Source organism: Vespa crabro, chromosome 7, assembly GCF_910589235.1.
Source record: "Vespa crabro chromosome 7, iyVesCrab1.2, whole genome shotgun sequence".
Taxonomy (NCBI): domain Eukaryota; kingdom Metazoa; phylum Arthropoda; class Insecta; order Hymenoptera; family Vespidae; genus Vespa; species Vespa crabro.
Window position 1 is genome coordinate 1,695,485 of NC_060961.1, and position 23,020 is coordinate 1,718,504.

Consider the following 23,020-nt stretch of genomic DNA (forward strand, 5'->3'; position numbering starts at 1 on the left):
TTATACTCTTAGCTGCTGTTTCAATTAATAAATATATATTTATTTGTAATAAATAAACGTACTAATAATATGTAAATTGTATTTAATAACAAAAAAAGAAATAAATTTAAGTTTTATTATTAGAATGTGGTATTGTAGAAGCGATCTTATCGTATGTCATTGTTATTGAATGTGAAACTACGTCGTTTATCATTTTTTCGTAGAAAGTAAAGAGTCATTGTTATTTTATTTCTCGTTCTACGATACATATTTTATTTTATATAAAAACATGTGGCCGTTTTTACTTTCGATATTTGCCCTATTTCACTTAGCTTCAGCATCAGGTAGTTTTGATTTTGGTGATACATTAGCATTAATCTTGGGTCTGATTATTGGAATTATGGGATTTTTTGCTTGCATGGGAGCTTATGCAAGACGACGAAATCATTTTGAATCTTTGTGATCATGGAAAAGATATTTAAGTAAAATTTATGGTAAGCAATAAGAATATGAATATATTTAGAATAAATATGAGAGTGTATATATCTTTAAGAAGTATATACTATTATAAACTTAACAGAATTTCTTATTTTTATATCAATAATTATTTATATATATTTTTCATTGAACAAATATATCATTCTAGAACAATAGATTTAATTGTATTTACATGAGAGAAGATATATTGATTAATAGCATATCGCAATATATAAATAATGATGAGCTTTATTAAATTGCAGGATATAAGAAATATTTAAAACTATACAGGATTCTATATTAGAAATGTTTAAAAGGAAGATCACATTGTATATATATATATATTAAAACAAGTATCAAGAAAATATTGAAAATTAATTATAAAATGATTAATTATTTGATTATATTGGAAAATTGATTTTTGGAATAGTAGTAGCAAAAAATATTGTACAATGTATAAGAGAATGTAAAAAATATTTGTTTTGTAATCATTTTCTTTATTCATTTATTTACTTTCCTCATCAAGGTTACAACTGCTTTGACTTTGATCCTTTAGCACAGACATTTTTTCTTATTTACCGTACATGTGCAAAAGAATGCACTTATTATGATATTATAATAACTATTTCTTGTTTCTGTATTTTCTTTATCATAGTACAAACATTATGAGCATGTAATAAAACAGACATGGATCAAATCAATAGGAACGCAATATAGTAAAAAATAATTGTCAGGGATTCCTTTATCTATTCAAAGTAATATCAATCATTGAATAGCATATTAAACTATAATTACTGCATGTTACAGAATATAATTTGTAATTACTAATGATCAAATATATACTATATATTAACAAATTAAAAATAAATGAATAATATTGATGAAATTAATAAAGCGTTTAAAATTTTGTCATAGGTTATAATTTCAAAATATCAACATTATTTCAGTAAAGAACATATTAACTAAATCACATTTTTTTTATGTAGATTTTGTAATACTATAAGCTATCAATAAAAAGAAGGTATAAACTGCAATTAATAAAACTTGCAACAGCTTTATAAAAGAAACCAAAGCTTATTTGTTCTACACCTTCTATATCCGGTTAAATATTATGATCTAAAACAAAGTTATTGTAACTTCGTTATTTATTTTCCTAAGTGATTGGAAATGCGATTTCAGATGTACTACACTGCACTAAAATGAGAGCAATATGTAAGAAGCTCTTTTAAAATGTAAAAATATTAAAATATTGCAATATTTTAATATATTATATTGTTTTATCACAAGTAAAAGATAAATATGACAAAAAGGATCATTTGCACATTTTCAAGTTTAGAAATTTTGAAATGTGTTTAGAGCAAAGATTTGTAAAAATTGATATCAACGTATAACATAGACGAATAATGATAAGTATTTCTTATCTAACTTGCAAAAATCTGGCACTTTCAAAAAGAGTAAGGAAATATTTAAAAACACATTTTCACAGCTGTATTTCTCTACATTTTGCTTTAATATTTTTCATTTATGATATTTTTTACATGTGTTCTCACATTCCTCATTCTTTTTGGGTTGATGACTTTTATATATTTTTGGTTTATTTCCTCACTTAAGAACAATATGTAAAATTCAACGCAATATCACTGAAATTAAATTTACATAAGTTTTAAACTGCATTAAATTGAAAGATGTATTTGCTGCAATTCTTATTCTGTCAATCATATGTAATTCAATATTCACATTCATCAGTTTAGTTTTTATATTTCTAAGAATTATGCAATCTAAACATAAAAATAATGTTCATTTATGGATTAATGAATATGTTCATTACTTTCTTGCAGATCTACAATGCATTACGCTAATACCGTAAATTATAATATAAACGGAAGTTGATCCGCCTGTTTTTCACGGAAGAGAATCAGTATTTCTTACACCAAGAGATTATTAATTACTAGTTTATCATGTTTTGAAATGTTTACTCTAATCTTGTGTAATATTATTACAATCCAATACATATACACATGTATGTGTATCAATAAAATAAAGAACTAGCAGAAATGAAAATATTTCCAACACTGATTTCTCATGTTTTCTTTTTTTTACTCATCTGCTTACTGATCCTTGTTTTACCTAATCAGTCTTTATGTTTCTATTCTTGAAATTCTGAGAAACATAATTCTAGAATTGTTTCTTAAATTCATATACTAGAAAGAATTCATATACTAGTTAGCACAAAAAATTTATATAGTTTTATTTTCCTTAAAAACTTGTTTACTTCAGAGTAAGCTTAAAATAAGTAAGAAAAAAGCAATAAGTGCCATGTGTAAAATGTAGATGACATGTGTGAATGATACATAAGACTTCTCCAATAACACTTTGATGTATCATCATGTCTGTTTATATATATAAATTCTTTATTTTCTTTAAAGTTAATAATCAATAATTTAAGCAAAAGCAGGTTTTGTGGTATAGGACTACAAGCAAAGCTAGCAAAATTCAATCCAAATAAAAAAAAAAAAAAAAAAAAACTATTTATATTTCCTGTAGAAATGTGAAGAAATCAAGTTAAACCTAGCATATATCTGCTTATGCGCAACTCTTCTCTTAAATATTTATTGATGGGTAAAAACTTTTCCAAATTCTAATTTTGCGTTATATAATTGAAAAAGATTATTAACATATAGAAATTTTTACATGTAAATTTGACAATAAACATTAAATAGACTAACTTTTGAATGATTGATATTAAGCGATATTTTAAATTATCTGTATTAAATAAAATCATCAAGATTTTTGAATAGATAACATATTGCATATAACATAATTAGATAATATATTTCTATTGAATAAAATTTCATTATTTTCATGCACATTTAAAAATTATCTTCTAATAATTAATAAATGTCTCACTCCTTTGTCCTATTGCGTCTAGCTCAAAAAAAATTTGAGAAACTAAACTCAGTACAGAATATTATTATTATCCATATAGTATTATATGCAAATTGTAGAATATAGGAAAATATTTACTATTACTTGATTTAATTTTTGCAGGCAGTCTCTGAAAATTATTTTGTGATATCTAACACCATCTTTTATCAAGCTCAATTCCATTAAGTCCAATACCACATTATTATTATTCTACTAGGAAGAAGCACTAGTCAACAATATTTTCCATTCTTATTATTTCTGAGGTATAAGTTTAACGCATTTTCTGAATATGAAAATACGATTTTATAAATATAAGAAATTATTTTAATCATGTGTAGGCTGTTTTTCTCTTATTAGAAAATCAAAGAGTATATAAACGTATTATTTATATTTTTTGATAAAATATTCTGTAAAATCAATAGTAAAATTTTTAAACAAATAAAAATAAATAAAAATACACAAAAAATTAAGGTTAAAGTGAATGAATATTCAACTATACTAATTAATTGTCAATATAATTAATACGAAGTTAATATTTTCTTTTTAAAATAACACTTTGGCACACACTCCATATAATATGATTACATTCACACTTTTCATACCAAAATGTATTAGTTATATAACAATATCTATTGAATAAAAAAAATATATAACAGCTGCTTCCACAAGTAGTTGCATTCCAAATTAAAATTGAAAGCAACTTTAATTCTCAATCTGTTAAATAAAAATTCTTAAAATGAATTCGCTAAAACGTGATATTATTACTTGAATCAAATTAAAAAACCTTGTTGACTAGTGTAGTTACTGTGAATTCAAAATCATTATACAATATACTGCCTAATATTCATGATAGGCGTCTTTGGTAAAATGGCAAAAAAATGTTTTATAAAAAGTCTTATAAACTTATGATTTTATACAGAAATGTATTGTATCATATCAAATATATTGAATTATATTTTGAATGTTATACCTTCCCTGATATCTTCAAAAAAAAAAAAAAAAAAAAAAAATAAAAAAATAAAAAAAAATAAAAAAAAAAAAATAAAAAAAAAATAAATAAATAAAAAAGAAACGATTATAAATTATATGTTTCCTGATCTTAGTCATCACAAATAAATTTTAAATTTAAAAATCACTTTGAATATTCGTTAAACCATGTCACCAAAGATTTTTCAAGTAAAATGCATAACAGAGAAACGACCATATTTAAAGCAATTTCATTACTAGATGATTAGGGATCCCATCACCATTAAATTAGTTTAAGAAAACATATATTTTGGCGTACAAAAGGAATAAGGTAACAAAATTACCATTAATTGAAAGTAAAAAACAAGTGGAATAGTGCATGAGAACAAAAGAAAGGAGTGAGAGTAACAATAGCATTTTTGTCATTCCCAGGCAATTGATATGATTATTAAAAAAGTTCTTATAACTATACAACATATAAATTTAATATCATTCTGCATCATGCAGAAGTATCAAATATACCACATGTGCTTATTATTCATTTTAAAATTTTGGAATAAATTTTATTAAGCACATATTTTCGCAAAGCAATGCATGATGAGAAGTTGATTAAAGCAATGAAGAATTATTAAAAATAACAGGTTGTATGCATAGTTTAGCAAACAAAACTTATGATCTTGCGATTCATCTTATAAGCAACTATGTTTATATAGACATTTGAGACAAGAAATCATGAAAAAACGTAAAATAAAAATTTTTTATCTTTATAGTATAGAACAAATTTGGATGAATTTCATATGATCTTTTATCTCATCTGTCACTGAATTGCCTGAAATGCAGTTTTCTGATTGTATACTTTTTGAAATCTTTATCTCACTATTAATAAAATTCTTGAAGATATAATAGATAAAGTAAAAGGTACTAAACACAATTATACTTAATTGCAAAAGATGGTAATAGTACTCAAAAGTAGATAAGATATATAGGATTGCTAACTAGTAACACATCACTTGCTCTTTAATTGAAATAGGTAAAATCGCTAGAAATACATTAAAGCATAACAGTGACTATATTAATCATATTTTTTCTCTGTTTGCCTCCATCTGACACATTCACACATCACACACACAAGTAAACATACGTTCTCTCTTCCTTACTCTCTCTCTCTCTCTCTCTCTCTCTCTCTCTTTCTCTCTCTCTCTCTCTCTCTCTCTTTCTCTCTCTCTCTCTCTCTCTCTCTCTCTCTCTCTCTCTCTCTCTCTCTCTTCCTTTTTTCATTCCCTTCTCTGAAGCATTCAGTATACATTAACAGTTATACATATAATCGAGCAGAATGGCTACATGCCATTTCGATCGTAAGACTAGCTGAGGCCTGTACTAATATGGACTGTGCCATTTGAAGGATTGAGAGCATTTAAGGTCCTTTAAGCATTCCAATAATGGAAGATTTGCTTTTAATATCGAAGCACAGTTATACAATGTAGAGGCCTCTATCCCCAGCTTTCATATTACCATTCAGAAACTTATTACGTCAGTTCAAAATATCCTTGAAATATTTAATTTCAATCTTGCTTCAATCGTGAGGCACATACCAAATATTAATGTTTTGCTGGTGCGCGGGTAACAAGAATATCTTCTATGCATTTATACGTAAATGTCATAACACATCAAGCTCAAAGGGCATCATTATTGCTGCCTAACTAAACTCTAGTCGGTATAATATCAGTTAATGAGTTTCTTAAATTTATATAGAGTAACTGATTTTATACCGACCAATTTTTTCAATGGGACAGCATTATTAATTTGCTCTATACATTCTATATATGCTTTCATATGTGTGCACCTCATGTATGACCGATATAATCATGTTTGGAGCATATCATATTAAAGGATAATTATAATAATACATAATTTTATAGTAATATTCAACGTTAAATAAAGAATGTATTATGTGGAAAAATTGACTGGAAAGTATAGAATATTTTGAATTGTGTATTGCGTTATTGATCTGCTTGAGGAAGAATAGTTATATTTTCAGAACAATGCTGGGGTTCTGTAGGAGGCGTACCATCGTGTGAGCTTCCTATTTGTGGAGTGGCAGGGGTCGCTGGTTGAGACTGAGGGGTTCCAGTAGGCGCATATATAAGACGATATCCAGCTGGTAAAAAGAAGCCAGCATGCGACGTGCAACTGAATGTTTGAAAGTTTGCTAACGAAGGACCCTCATGATATTGAACATATCCTCCACTTCCAATAGAACCTGATATTGGTGTTGGTGCAACTAAAGCTCCACTTGCAGAAGAAGTAACGTTTGTTGCATCTGGTATTATTGGTGTAAATTGACATTGATTCGAATTTATAATCACAGGATTATTTACTGAATCAGATGTATCAGAGGTTTCGCTTGAATAGTTGATATTCTGTTGTGCAGAAATATTCTGCATACTTTCTGAAGGCACTACTGGAATTGGGATAACATAAGCATGTTGTATGCTGGCTGCTGTTTGTTGCTGTTGAAGTTGAAGTGGAGTTTGTTTAAGCTTCTGCATGGCTAACCTTAAGGTTTCATCAGTATCTGGACAATTGCTGATGCCTTTTTGTAATGGAGTTTGTGGGGCTGTGCTAAATGTTAAATGATCATCTACACCTGGTGCTCTTCCTTGTCCTATATTTACATAAATAGATATATCCCTTCTTTAAAAATTATGGTATAAAAAATTATATAATGAAAAGTTCAAATAAATATTTTTTTTAAGAATTTATATTAAAAATTTGCTGTAAATAATACCTTAGATCTTCTTGTTTTTTCTTAGACATACTTATATATTTGGATAAATTATAAAAATTTGTAGTATGTAGAATATATAGATATATATATTTACATACATATTGCAACAGACTTTAATTATGTATATTAGTTTAAATTCTTACTATGATATAACTGACCTGCCGCTGCATTAGTAGCTACGGTGTGATAAAGAAGTGGATGATGTTGATGGTGTAATGCACTTGCTTGCTGTTGCTGCTGAATTAATAATTGTAGTTGTTGTTGTTGAAAGCGTTCTAATTCTTCTCGATGCCTTCGCTGGAGTATTTCTAATTCCATAGTTTGCCTAAATAATAAAATTTGTTGTAATCTTTTTTTGCTATATATTTTTTTTTTCGATAAATATTCTTTTATAAACTTATACCTTTTTATAAGTAACTGATATTCTTCACTTGGTGTTAAAGTTGATGCTCGTTCCTCTTTCTCTAATTGTAACTGCATATAAATATATAATTTTTAAATTATTATTATAAATATAATAATATTAATATGATCTTTTTACGCACAAATGTTATTATCATTACCTCTGCAAGTAGAGAATTACTTGTTAATGTTGCTTGTAATGGGGGCATGGACCCTTCCCGATTCTGTACCATATACGCTGCCGCTGTTACTATAACAATTAGAGCATATTTTATTATATATATATATATAATAAATCTTAATGATGCATTATTATTACTCATGTTGAATATCTTACTTTGTTGTTCATCAGGATGACACGGTTTAATTTCTTGTTGCTGTATATTTGATGTAGCAGAGCTTGGAGGTCCTGCTACTTTAGATACCATAAATCTTGAAATTTTTCTAACAGGTTGTGTTACAGGTTTCTGTTAACATCGAGATAATATATTTCTAATTGTAAAAAATGGTATTCTTGTATTTTATATGGCATTATATCGCACGATACGCAATTATGTTTCTTTAAACAAATATTAGAAAGCATAAAATACCTCAGAAACAGAATCTTGTAGTTCTGTTTGTACGGGTGTGTTCGTATCAGAGCGAGACTGCACAATATTTGGTGTAACAGTGGCAACAGGTACTGATGGAACCGTTGTTAATAAATTTTGTGTTTGTTGCAACGCTGGTTGTATCAACGGAGGATTAATAACAGGTACAGGAGGTGTTAATGGTTGAGGCGAAGTTGTTGGAAGTACTGGACCTCTGTGATGAATTTTTGCTAATTCTTGTTCCAATTCCTGAAGGCGAGATCCTGGTCTTTGAATTCGTACTTTTATATTTTCTTTACTCGGACTCATGTTTTCAGGTCCTCCTTGACTTCCTGGTATAGGACTATCCAATGAGCCTTCCACATGCTAAATACAAAATATAAGAGAGATTATAATATTTAAAGAATTATAAAATCATTATTTAAAGCATTATTTATTTTTTATGTAACTTACAGATTGTGAAGATATAAGCTGAGAAGAAGCATCTTGATATGTTATTGGTCCTTCAGGATTTGTCACCACACTTGAATCAATACCAGCACTCGTAGAATGTATTGTAGTCTGAGGCGATAATGGACCCTTTAATTTAAAAAATAATTATGTAATATTAATAATAGAGTTATCAAATTTGTAATGTATTACCTGTACTATATTTTGTGAGGATGATATTGGCATACCAATATTAACCAACTTTTGTTGTAAAGAATGCATATATGCATCATATCCTCCCATTACTTGATGACTGTGAGGTGTAGCTGGATAACTTATAGGTGGTGTGCCAACATTTAATAATTCAGATGGTTGACTAGTTACTTGAACAAGTTTTTGATGCAAATCTGCTATTGTTTGTGGCCCAGTTCCACTAGTACTTCCCACACTGCTTATATCTGATACTTTATCCAATGAATTCTGTTGACTCAGTTTACGATGTTGATACTGCTGTTGTTGCTGCTGCTGCTGTTGTATAATTTGTTGTTGCATAAATAAAGTAGGATCTACAGATTCTACAAGTGTGTGTTCTGGAGTTACATCGTGACTTGAATTTTCATTTTCCGAAGTTAATAACTGACAATCAGAGCTCGTACGTCTAATTCCACAGCCACTAGAGCCATCATGAACTTCTGTATCTAATATTTTTCCTATTTGCTGTTGTTCTGGAAGTTTTAAATGTAAATGAGATTGATCAGATATAGAAGCGGGTTCTACATGAACTTGATCTTGAGGTATTTGCTGCATTTGTGGATGGACAGGTGCTACTTGTTGTAGCTGCGGTTGAGTTTGTATAGGTTGAACATTTCGCATTGCCAGATTTTGAGGCAATATATTTTGGTTTGTAGAACCAATCCATTTTGTTTGAGAAGACATTGTATGAGTTGATACATTTTGTTGCAGAATTTGTAATTGAGAATCAGTTTGTAATGGAACATTTAACTGAGCTCCCTGTGGTAAAAAAGATGAACTTTGATGAGGTAACTGCTGACTTTGAAATGGTTGTTGAACGTTTTGTAGGTTTTGATGAACTTGATGCATAGGTTGGTTTGGAAAATTTTGCTGTGTTTGTGGTTGTATTGGCAATTGACTTATTTCAGGTTGTATAGGTTGGAAATATTGTTCTGATTGTAGTGCAGGTTTGTAATCCATAACATTTGTATTAACAGTAGTTGTGTTAATATTTGGTTCATGAGTACTCAAGCCATGTGGTGTAGCAGATTTTGATTTTGGATTAGATAAGATATTAGCTAAATTTTGTGCTAAATCTGGAAGTGTAGAAGATACCTCTTTTGGTTTAGGCACAACTTTATGAGCAGATTCAGTAGAAACAATAGGATGAACTGGCACTGTGACAGGAACTGGCATATGAACAGGTATATTTCCTGAAACATGTACGATATTTTGAGGCATTGCTTGATGTTGCCCAGGATCTTGAATTCCTTGTGCTATAGGAGTAGAACTATCTTGTGGACCAATTTGTACATGTTGTACATGTTGAATAGGTGTATTAGACATCATTGTAGAATATCTTTTATCTTCAGATATATTAGCTACCTCGATAGTTTGAGATTCTGTTGACACATTAGACGTAGTGGAAATATTAGAAATCCTACGATTTCTTTCATCTACATTGGACTGTTGCAATTGTTGTATAGGTCCAGAAAGTATCACATATTGTTGATGTTGTTGTGGTAAATATTGATGTACAGGTCGTTGAGATTGCAATTGATTTTGTTCTGTTTGCATATGTTGTTGAGTTACATTTTGTTGCACAGCAATTTGTTGTTGTTGTATTATAATATTTGATTGCACAGTCGATTGATTTTGATATTGTGTTTGCGTATTTAAACCACCACTCGTTTGTATTTGTTGAGATTGCATTTCTTTTTGTGATATTGTAGTGAAATTTTGAACAGTCGACTGATGTACCTGTTGAGTTACTTGCTGTATAATTGGGGTACTAGGCATTATAACATGTTGATTTGATTGTACAGCACCTATATTTTGTTGTAATTGCCCTGGTATTGCCATCTGAGAAATGTTTTGAACTCCAGCAGTTTGTTGATTAAATTGTTGTTGTAAAGTATGCTGAGTACTATCCATTTGATCTACAGGCTGTTGTAGATTAGGTAAATTTATATCAACGTTAGGTGGTTGTTCTACTGTCATACCTTGTGTATCTGAAGTAGTTATTTCTGTTTCTTCAGATTTTGTAGTATCTACCTTCATAGTATTATTTATATTTTCTGTTATACCAGAAGCTTCTGTTTCACTTGCAAGTTGTTTTTGTTCAACCACAGGACTAACTAAGAAGCGAGATATCTTGCGTATTGGTGCAGCAGTTATCGTGGACGTTTCTATAGAAATTGCATCGGATGTTGCTATATCCTTACTCAGATCTTTTTCTTGAATATCTATAATTTCTTTTGACGTATCATCCTTCGTTAAATCATTTGTTTGAGATGTAGAAGCATTCACATCTTCTACTTGATTTTGAGTGGATGCTGCTGGCAATTGAGCAATTGAAAAAGTATTAATATCTTCTTGAACGATATGAGTCGCTTCCAAAACTGTATCTGCAGATGTTACAGAAATTCCACTTTCTTGAGGATCAGTAAGATCACTTGGAATATTAGTTGGTGTCAATGTATCAGTATTTTGAGTAGATGTAGATGATCGTCTAGATGCTTCTGCTGATGTGCATTCAGTAACCCCTTGGCTATCAGTTGTTGGAACATTTTGTTGCTTATCCAAAGAAGAACTTGCAATATGTGAAATTATTTGATCGATTGGCAACAATTTTGTAGGAGTGGAAGTGTTTGAAGTTTCGTCTCTCTGAAAAAATATAATATCATTTTTATGAATATATTCAAAAGCTTTCAGAAAGTTTCGATGTACAAACATATATATATATATATAACTTATCTTATATCTACTTATAAATAATATACTGATAATGAATGACAAATAGGAGATATATAAATTAAACTATCACCAACACACATTCACGCAGCACATACGCACGTATATATTTGATACTATATATATTCTTCCTTTCCTTCCCTAATTATACCATTGTACAGATGATATGAGGTGCTCTGTTGATATTAAAAAACCATTATGATTGAACTGATACATTATAATTTACATAAAAAATATATAGATACTTTGGTTACTCATGGCTCGATAAAATGAGAAAGGATACATAAATAAATAGGAATATACAACAAAATACAGGAAATTGGAAAAGGAATGGCGGGGATGATGAACTCACCGAACGGTGCCTACGATGGACTTTGTACGACGATCGGTGACTGCTTTGACGAGTTAGCGAGCCATGTCTCACCTGCTGCGTCCAAAACCACATATACCAATTATATGTACACTCTTTCTATTATATCCAAAACATACATATTTTGCACCTAATCGTTCATATTACCATCACGCTCAATGGTTACTTTATTTAACTTTCATTGCTAATTGCAATGAATTTTTACTTTTATCAAATTAAGGACTTTTATCCTATTTTCTATAATTTATATTATATTAAATGAATGTAATGTATAAAAATTATATCACTAAATTATCATGTGATTTTCTACATGATAATTACTTATAAAGTAATTGAACTTTATGTTCTATAATTAAATACCTTGTAAGCAGTGTATATATCTGCAAAGAAACTATTTCATAGTTTGTAGATCTCATTAAAGTATTCCATTTTTACGATCTAAATGAAATATATTATTTTCTAGTAAAAGAAGAAACTATGGTAGATCTTAGTACCTTAGCTGTATCAAGACTGTGGTCTCGATCTCTTGGGCGACGACTTGTAACTGGACTACCACCGGCAGATTGATCTGGTGGACCATGGGCTACTAAAGGTAAAGCACGCGTCGGATCTAAACGTAATTGTTTCACGATATCTTCAATTAATTCTATAAACGTTTCACACTGAGATTGTGGTAGCAAATTTTCAGCTGCCTGCATAATAAAAAAAAAAAAAAAAATATATGCGTTATTATTATACCTACTAGAGATTACATTCTGTAATATATTATATTCTGAAATGCACATACCAAATTGTTAGCAATATCAGTAGGTACCATGTCATCTCGATCAAATTTAAATGTAACAGTTTTTTGTTTACTAGTATCTAGCTGACACTCAACAGTCATAGACTGTCCTTCTCCGCTACTCACTGACAAGACTGTTAATTTGATACCCGGTTTCTTGCGTTTAGTACCAGATCTTTTAACTCTACTTCTTTCGGAAGTTGTAACATTTTCTGAACTTTCAGAAATAACTCTAAAGCATGAATAATATATTAACATGCATACATATATGTTAACATATACATTTATTTGAATTAGATATGAATTTACCCATCACTTGAAACTGCTGGTTGTTGTGGTACAGTATTTGTATTAGCAATTGGTATTTGTTGATTATTTAACTGTTCTTGATGTATAGTAGATTGTATATCCAATGGCAAAGATTGTACCGATTCCATAGTATCTTGTTTAGTTAAAGATGATCTGTCACTAGCAGATGTCTGTATAGGACCACTTATTCCTGATGTCAAAGGCATAGAAGTAGGTATAGAAGTAGGCATAGAAATGGGCATAGAAGTGGGCATAACAGTACCACTTTGCGAATACTGTAACTGCACTACTATATTTTGTTGAGATTGCGCTTGATGACCAGTATTAGAGAGCATTGAAGGGGCACTTTGAATACTAGGCATTGTAGAAGTTGCAGCATTTTGTACGTGAGTTACTGGTACTGAACTTTGAATATTCATTCCTGATGGTATTTGTGTCTGAACTTGTCCAGTTGGTTGCTGTATATATGATTGAGAAGTTGCAGGAGCAGTGCTTCCAGAAATATTTGTATGTGAATAAATCTGTTGCGCAGTCTGAGTAGATGCTAAAATTTCTACATGGCCAGGTGGATTAGTAGAAGTAGTATACGTGTGAAATATTTGTTGTGGCATATTTTGTTGATATAAGCCAGAACTGGTATATCCTGCACTACTAGTTGTATTTTGTTGATAATATTGCTGACTTTGAATTGGTGGAGAACCAACTGGATGTTGATGTACTTGTTGAATATGTTGCATCTGAGATTGTGAATATTGTACTTGCTGCTGAGGTTGTGGCACTTGTTGATGCATATGTTGTTGTTGTGGCAACATCTGTACTTGCGATTGTAATTGTTGTTGAATCTGATGTGTTAATTGCTGTGGTACACTCATTTGATTTAACTGAATATATTGTTGAGGTTGATGCATGTGTTGTTGTTGCATTTGTTGCTGCTGCTGTTGTATCTGCTGTTGCTGCTGCTGTATTTGCTGCTGCTGCTGCTGTATTTGATGCTGCTGCTGTTGTTGTATTTGATGCTGCTGCTGTTGTATTTGCTGCTGTTGTTGTATTTGCTGCTGCTGCTGTATTTGTTGTTGTTGCTGTATTTGCTGTTGTTGTATTTGTTGTGTTACTGGAGGAAACTGAGGTTGGGCCTGAACATTTTGAGGAGTGGAGCATTGTGGCGAATTCGCACTCAAATTTTGTGGAACGTGTTGTGAAAACTGTTGTTGTTGATATTGCTGTGGTAATTGCTGATATTGTGGTTGTTGTTGATATTGAACTTGTTGTGCAGCTTGTGTTGCTTGTTGTATTTGTTGAGCCTGTTGAGGCTGAACTACTGATGTCTGTTGCTGCATAAGTGGTTGTTGAAGAGGCTGTTGAACCAACTGTACTTGTTGAGGTTGTAAACTATGCTGTTGGCCTGCTTGAGAGGTTGATTGCAATTGTGGCTGTTGTAATGGTATTTGATTTGGTTGCAATTGCATTTGTACCTGACCTTGTATTGGTATACCCATACCAGATTGAATCTGTTGTTGTTGTAATTGCATTTGCTGTAATATTAACTGTTGTTGTAAAATATTTTCAGCAGATGTAGTAGTTGTATCAGCTTCTCTATCTAAACGTTCTTTTTCTTCTTTAGCACGTCGCTCCTCCCTTTCTCGTAATAAGGCAGCTATCTGTGATTTCAACATTTTAGCTACTGCTTTGGCATCTTCTTCTAATATAAGACTCGATTTAGCCATTTCTGAGGCAACTTCTTCCGCGTTATCAGTTTGAATGTCGAAATCAAATTGGATTGCTTCATTTTCTTTATGTTTATTTGTCCGCTTTTTTGGATCCAAAACTCTTAATCTGAATTCTACACGCGATAATTCAGCATCTGCTACAGCTGAATCACGTGACACCATTTCCAATTTTAATCCAATATCATCCGCGAAAAATTCATGATTTAAAAGATCTTTAACCAGAGGTCGTTCTTCTTTTTTCAAACGAATGCACATTTCGATAATTTCACGTACTTCTGGATTTTCTACCTTATCATAACTCTGTGGTTTAACACCCTATGTCGAATAAAAAAAATTACTTAAATATAATTTATTTATTATACATTCATAATTATATATATATATATATATACACATAATTATTTGAAAATAAGGAATATTTAAATATAGTTTAGTAATATGACAACTGACTAAAATTTACAAAAACAGACTGTAATTTTTGTAATATAAGAATCTGTAAAAATTTACCGAAACAACACGTTTGTATATCTGCGCTGGACCTGTACATTCAGAATATGGGTATTCACTTGTAGCCATTTCAAGCATACACATTCCAAATGCATAGACATCAACCGATTCATCATAATGTTCTTCATACATTTCTGGTGCCATAAATTCTGGTGTACCAATGACACTCTTTGCAAAACTCCGATTTTTTAATGTAGCCAATCCTAAATCACCAATTTTCACACTACCTGTAGTACCAGTGATGAATATATTATCACATTTTAAATCACGGTGAATAATTGGAGGAGATCTAGAATGCAGAAAACTAAGGCCTTTGAGGATTTGACGGCACCAAGATTTTACAACTTTTGGATTAATTTTCTTGAATCTTCTCAAATACCTAAAATAATAAATAGCCAATGTCAAGACAAAGTTTGTATTTAGGAAAAAACTAAGAATATTTTTCTATAAATTGAACTTACGTTTTTAGTGTTCCTGATGTCATAAGTTCTGTGACTAGTACAATATATTTTCTACGTGTAAGCGTGACTTCCCAATAATCATAAAATCTAACAATATTAGGATGTTGGAGTCCCTTTAACATTTCTGCTTCTTCTCGAAATCTCAGTCTTTCTGTTTTATTTAATTTTTTCTCCTATAAAGAAATATCATATCTTTTTTAAATATTAAAAACATATTTGCATGAATTATAAATATTTTAGATTTCACAATGCTTCACTGACCTGAAGTTCACACCAAGCAACAGCTACTCCTGTTTGAGTATCTAAACCACGATAAACAGTTTTGAAACTACCACGTCCAATTTCTTCTTCAAATTTTAGGAACCTTCCATCAGGTGAAATACCTATTGCTTTTTCTTCATCATCATCGTCTTCAACTGTTTGTATTTTTGCTTTCATTAATAAATTGCGTACTTCTTCCATAGCCATTGCTTTTTGACTTAATTTTTCATCTGCTTTAAAATTTTCATCGAGCAAAGGGCCAATAAAACCTTCGACAGTCTCTTCTTGTGTAACTCCTTCTTTCTGAGAATTTTTCTCTACATCTGTTTCTTCTTGTAAATTTGTATCCTTCATAACTTCTATATCTGTATCCATTGGTGGAACTTTTCCTAATTTACTCAAAGACTCGTGAAGTGCTTGAGCTGCTACTATATCACTAATACTAGTGCCATTATCATCTTCATCATAAATTGTTACACATTCATCTTCAACTCTTTGTGTCTCTGTTTCTTTACCTTCTGATTCTATCACTTCTTCAGAAACTTTGGATGTAACAAATCTGGAATTTTTTACTATCTCCTCATTTGATTTTTCTTTATTACAGTCTTTAGGCATTGATTCCATTTCTAAACTATTTACAGTAGCAGATTCAGAGCAATTATTAGATGATTTTCCTCTTGGATTTGCATTCAAAGTATTTATGGACGTTTCTGTGGACGTTGTTGTAGGATCTACATTACTTTTTATATCAATTTCTTCTATTGTTTTAGAATTATGTAATTTATTAACATCTTGTGGAATAGATTTACTTTTAGATCTTAAAGATTTGTCCCCATCATTATTTCTTTTACTTGCACCAGAAGACGAGGGTATTTTTTTATTGCTGTGTCCAACAAAATCTTCGCTAACATTATCTTTTTTCATTTTTGGCTCTATTGTATCTGTTGTGGTACATTCTGGAATTTCTGTTGCAGATGTGTCCTTCTCGTTAATACCAGAAAACATTTTCGAGATATTATGTTTTAATAATTCTGTGCACTCTAAATGTACATTCGGTTCTATATTCACTTCATCTTTATTTGTTCTTTTCGATTTTACTTTACTCATTGGTGTGGAAGGTGTAGAACTACATCCTGAATATGAAAATCAATAATATTTTTCATTATCTATTATATATTATTCATACATTAATCCATATATAAATATTAAATCTTACCCGATATTTTGAACACATTTTCTGTTGCAGTAATAGCCTCCTCTGCATCACTAAAGCTGCGATCATTTTCATGATCTAAGGAGGATGAATCTTGACTCCGAGGAGACGACTTTTCTGAAATACGAGCAGATAAAACCTTCTTCTTAGAAGAAGGTGAACTAGTTGCAACACCGTTGCTAGTTATAGACAATGAATCTGCATTTTGATCAGCTCGCTGCATTCGAATTTGCTTTTTGCAGATTGTAGCAGAAGAGCGACTTATGCCTGATAGAGTCTATATAAAGAAATTTATTTTCATTGAAATTTATTTTAATTTTCATAATATATTTATTATATAAAATATACCTTTCTCTCAGAAGAGCTACCGGAGCTAGAAGCAGTTTGAGAAACAATGGATAGCTTTCTTTGGCGTCTATGATTATGCGAATGATTGTGAGTTCTTTGTGTTGTAACAACTGTACAAGGACTTCCTCCTTCTTGAGAGGCTAAGTGGCCCACTGACAAACCAATGCCACCCTGGCTGCTACCACCCCCACTGGCCACCAGCTTAGGACATAAACTAGACAGGCCACCACTGGTACCACCTGATGAACGTTGCCTGTTTGTCTCATACCTAAAATTCAGTTAAAAGTCATGCTCAATTTTAAAACTTCATTTACGTTATGCAGAATATTAAGATAAAGCTTAAGGTAATTCCAAAAAAATCATAATATAAAGACATCTAACACATAAACATAAAAACAATTGTGAGTTATTTAAATAAACTCAAAATTAAACTTACATAACTATGAAAATAAGCAGTATTAATATGATCACTTGTTTTAATTAGATTAAAAAATTATATTTTGCAAAAAATTAAAATGAATGTGCTTTTTTTATGGAGCAAAAAAAGAAAAAAAAAAAATAAGTACAAAGAAGCATGTATATAAAGGTGCATTACACAACTTTCTTAAACTTAATAGAAATATACATAAATGTATACAAAATCAAACAACAAAAGAGTAATAGAAAATTTTAATGATATAATCTTCATTGTGGCATCTATCAAAATATTAAACTTATTTGCATTTAGTTATTAAGTTATTAAGTTATTATAAAAAGTTAAGGTAGATAAACGTTAAGTTATACAAAAAAGAAAGAAAAAAAAAAAATAAATAAATAAGTGTCAATGTAAAAAGCATGATTTTTGATACAGACATCATTATACCTGTCCTGCCTGCTGTGGCCAGATGAGAGAAGACCACGCACTGTATTGCCTATAGCTGCTCTCTTTTTAGCCTCCCTTTCTCGTTCTCTGTACCCACCAGATCCAGTGCTCACCTGATGTTCTTGACGAGTACTTCTATCAGTCTGGAAAAAAAAGAAAAAAGAAAAAAAAAAAAAAAAAAAAAAGAAAAGAAAAAAAAAGAAGAAAAAACTATTATGATCAAATCATTCTACTGAATAATATTTTAGGTATTTTTATATAAAAACTTTGAAAAGTAAAAGGAAAAAATTGTTAAACAACAATTGAATTACGCTATAACAAACTTACCTTAATATTTAAAAGTTTGATATTTAAATTAGAATTCGTGTTTGTTGGTACAGGACTCAGATCACAACGAACTCTTCTATGTGATTTTTCAACCACTGGTGACTCTTCCTCCAAATCTAATTGATTTCCAATCGCAAAAGCTTGAGTTTGTGTCAGCACAATATCTTCACTGCTGTGTTTCTGACTACTACGCACCGAACTCACTGCCTTGTTTTCATTGCAACATCTCGGCATTGCACATAACCAACTTATAAGAGTTTGCTGGTTAAAATGTTGATCAATTTTGAATGTTATTATTTTTACTTTTGCTCAATAGATAAGTAATTAATATTGTTTTTCTTCGATTTCTTTTTTAAATAATTATGATGTAATGATTTCAAATAAGCCTGTCTTCAAAGATGCGAAGAATCGAAGAAATTTTTATAACGTTTCTTTTCCAATAATCTTAACTTTATACATAATTTCCATAATTCTTAAGTCTTAATAAATGTGTCATGCCAGATCACTTGATGAAATCTGAAATCAAATAGTAAAATCAAATTAAAAAATTATTAAAATATTAAAATATGTTAAAGATTAAAAATGAAAATATGTCAAAATTAATTAAAGATTATATGAAATATAATTTTGTGCAACTATTTAGATATTACAAATAAACATAGAACACATATTATCTACGAAACAAAAAACTATTTACAAGCTATGTTCTTTCAATATAAACATAAAAAATAATATTTGCGTAAAAAAAAAAAAAATATTTTTTATATTAAATAATAATCTATGCCAAAATATTTTTCGACTACAGCATTGTTAATAGATGTTAATATTAAAAATACTATATTAATATTAGTATCATGGTAAAGGTATTATATACACAATTATGAGGTGTGGACAATGTTATCTATAATCACCATATAAAACACCTTCAAGACTCCAAGGTATAGTCTTTTAAATTATTTGCTGTCCTTTGTATATACCATTTTAAAACAAAAAGCTTGATATGACCCATTTAGAACTAAGTAACAAAAATAATCTGTAATATTAAGTCTTTTTTTAAATTGGTTTTTAACATTTCACAATCTTATTGCAGGAATGGCTTTTAATCCAATAGATTTGTTGGCTTTGTGTGCAATAATGCAAAATCAAAATTATTGACATTTTTAAAAAAAATACTGCACACAACGAACGTGATTTTTTCAGTTCTATTTTGCACATAGGACTTCTTGAAACAGTTTTTTGATAGTAAAAAATAAATAGATTAAAGGTCATTTGAAGATAGAAAATTATCCTGTCCTAATTTTGGGTACATACTGCAACTCCACATTGTGTTTCTTCCATAAATATTCTGTTCAAAGCAAATATTTAATATGTTCAGTATATGCAACAAATATAACATTGTATGTGTATGTGTGTGTATATATATATATAATATTACACACACATATATATATACATATATATATATATATATATATATATATATATATATAAAAGTAATTGTTATATTAGTATAATATAAGTTAAGAAAAATATTTAAAAAAAAAAGAATAATTTCATTATTTACTTTCTAAAATATAGGTTAAAGTAAATTAAAAAAGATTGTTTTAAATATATATTGATCTACTTTTTTTATATAGTTAAAACGATAATTTAATTAATTATTCTTTGAATAAAAATTTATTATAATATTTATTTCAATTTAACAGTCTTTTATATTATCTCAGTGCTTTTTACGAATGTATAAGATAAGTGCATTTTAAGTGCACATAATACTTTTTGTATTAACTGTATCAATTATGAAGTGTATTTTAAGAGTATGAAATATTCTATATATATTTAATATATAGCTGTTAAAATATTTAAAAAGATATTATGCATGTCATAGAAAAAAAATGTAATACTAAAAGTTTTGTTATAACTTATGAATGTATTACTATTAGAGTTGAATTTTAAGTATTGTAATGATATATATAAACTTATTATAGAGACTGAACATTTGTGTTGCTTATGCAGCTTCTATCTTGCGAAAATTTCTATACCACACAGATTATATAAATTTAACTTCATCAATAGAACAATGCTGATCACATCCACTTGCCAATAAATATAAGAGGAACTATCGTCGTTATTAGCACAGAAGTTATATATTACATACTATCTATAGTTTAAATCATATAGCAAAGATATGCAAATATTCATCTTAGTCCGGTCGTTTAAATTGCAACGCAAAATGTAGATAAACGGACCGCGAAGGAAAGGATTTACCACACTAAAGGCGTAGAATGTAATTAAGTATCATGGGACAGACTCGAAAAATGTTGACAGTATATAGTCGGTCGGTATATAGTACATCTTTACGTACATATATGATATACGTATCTCACAAGCACCATTGCGCCGCATGCTGTACGCACAGCGTATGCATGTACACACGAAGATAGAAGGAAGTAATACACTCGCACGCCGCAAATCAAATAACTGCACACAATCGTACACGCACATAGAGAGACACCGAGATAATGTGACATCTATCTCAAAAATATCGTGTCCTTATATATTTTACATATTGTCTAACCGCAAGAGTTTTAGAGAAGCGTAATAGAAGTTAAATTTTTTCTATTTCAAGAAAAATTATGACTTTTTCATATATTTTTGACTGATAAATCTGAGCGAAAAGACTGTTGGTACTTGTCATGCGAAGACGAACAGTACCCTCATACCAATGCCGAAGCTATCCAAGTGAAATTATCGAATATCCAGTTTATTTTTAATATTCTCATTACCTCCGATATAAACCTGATCATATTAGCTTTGTGGTGCACTGACAAACAGCACTCGTAATCCCTTAATCTGCCGGTACTCACATTTGTGTTGCAGAAAATCTCCCGACTACACCCAAATAACCACCATTTTTTTCACTGGTTGCTACGCTCTCTTGCGGTACTATGCGCAGTACGATCGTCGACATTTAAGTCGCGTTCCGAAAGTAACTGCTCGACCTTCGATCACATACCTTTTTTTTTGTTGTAGTTTGATGCGTTATTTGAAAGATTTCAAAAATCCTCTTAAATTAATTAGATCGTTGAAAAAATATTATCAAGTATGAACCACGTATTTATATTCCTCTGATCATCACCAACCACGACCAACGGTCAACTGCGACAACAACAAACTGAGGCTACCACCAACAACCAACACACCAACAACCACTACCACTACCAACAACCATCACCATAAAACTGCGACAGTCACAAACTCATTACAACTACGACCAATTGCAAGCTGGATTAGTGATTAACTTGAAGTAACGGTACTGTAACGGTAAATGTCTACATTTTGACCAATTGTTCTTATATATTTACCTGAACTTTGACCAATATATTTATGTATATTTGTCAGTACTGTCGAATAAATATGATTAACCGAATAAAAACGACCATAAATTTATCTGATTATTTGAATTAAAATAAGGATAAAAAGTAGAAGTGCTGATTTATCAAATTGTTTTCTAATTTTTTATCTGAACCTTAGTCAATGTATTTATGTATGTTTATGGGTATTGTTGAACAGATAAGATTAGCTGACTAAGGGCAAAGATAAACATATGATTAATTCGTTCTTAGTAGAATAGGTAAGAACCTAAAGTTTTACTAATATATTTAAGTATATATTCGTGTATAGTATTTAAGTTTAATTATCTGACAAAGAGTAACGGTACTACAACGGTAATTTGATAAAGTTTATGATCAAATATTCTCTCACACGACTACGTTATTTATTATTATTATAAAATCAAGATTAATCTGTAAAAGTATAATATTAAATATATTTAATCGATTTTAATATATAATTCAAAAAATTATAAAGTAAAGAATGAATAACAATGATGAGAATTAGTCGGTATAGTTGCGACGCAGTCGATCATTCAAATCGGTAAATATTTCGCGCCGATAAGATTCGATGATACGAAGTTGATCAAATTAAATATATTGACGGAGAAAATATGTTAGAATATTTAAAATTAGAAAAGGCTTGTATTTTAAAAATAAAATATTACCCAAACATATGTAATTATTTACAATAGCCGTACAATAAAAAAACAAAAATAATATCGTAATGAAATTATACAAACTTACTTGATACATGCGTATATGTGATACTCAAATGATGTGGCAGCGTTAAGTATAATTTTAATTATATCAGAAATGTGTAACAAAATATTTGATTTAAAAAATTGATACGATAGATCTGAAATATGACGTATTATGTCATTTTGTATTATAGTTGTATGTAAGACAATTTAATTTATA

General features: G+C 29.8%; 1 protein-coding gene and 1 long non-coding RNA gene across 9 annotated transcripts; one reads left to right on the forward strand and one right to left on the reverse strand.

Annotated features, from left to right (window-relative positions):
• Positions 1-2,517, forward strand: LOC124425324. Its single transcript, XR_006942479.1, has 2 exons — positions 1-473; positions 720-2,517. It is a non-coding gene; the product is annotated as an uncharacterized LOC124425324 (long non-coding RNA).
• Positions 933-22,478, reverse strand: LOC124425323. Of its 8 annotated transcripts, none has more exons than XM_046965529.1 (21): positions 21,494-22,478; positions 19,622-20,055; positions 18,711-19,226; positions 18,384-18,526; positions 17,522-17,789; positions 17,177-17,450; positions 15,961-17,093; positions 15,700-15,872; positions 15,239-15,617; positions 13,005-15,046; positions 12,699-12,927; positions 12,406-12,603; positions 11,894-11,965; positions 8,770-11,454; positions 8,581-8,706; positions 8,128-8,493; positions 7,875-8,004; positions 7,699-7,787; positions 7,539-7,609; positions 7,294-7,460; positions 933-7,012 (listed from the first exon to the last, which is right to left on the reverse strand). In XM_046965529.1, the coding sequence occupies exons 3-21, from the start codon at positions 18,942-18,944 to the stop codon at positions 6,348-6,350; spliced, it is 9,444 nt and encodes a 3,147-aa protein (XP_046821485.1). In that variant the 5' UTR covers positions 18,945-19,226; positions 19,622-20,055; positions 21,494-22,478; the 3' UTR covers positions 933-6,347. The 8 variants fall into 8 exon arrangements, with proteins under 8 accessions (XP_046821485.1, XP_046821481.1, XP_046821480.1 ...); XM_046965525.1 differs by having other exon boundaries at positions 11,894-11,968; positions 21,575-22,477; XM_046965524.1 differs by having other exon boundaries at positions 11,894-11,968; positions 21,494-22,477.
• Positions 22,479-23,020: the final 542 nt, after the last annotated feature.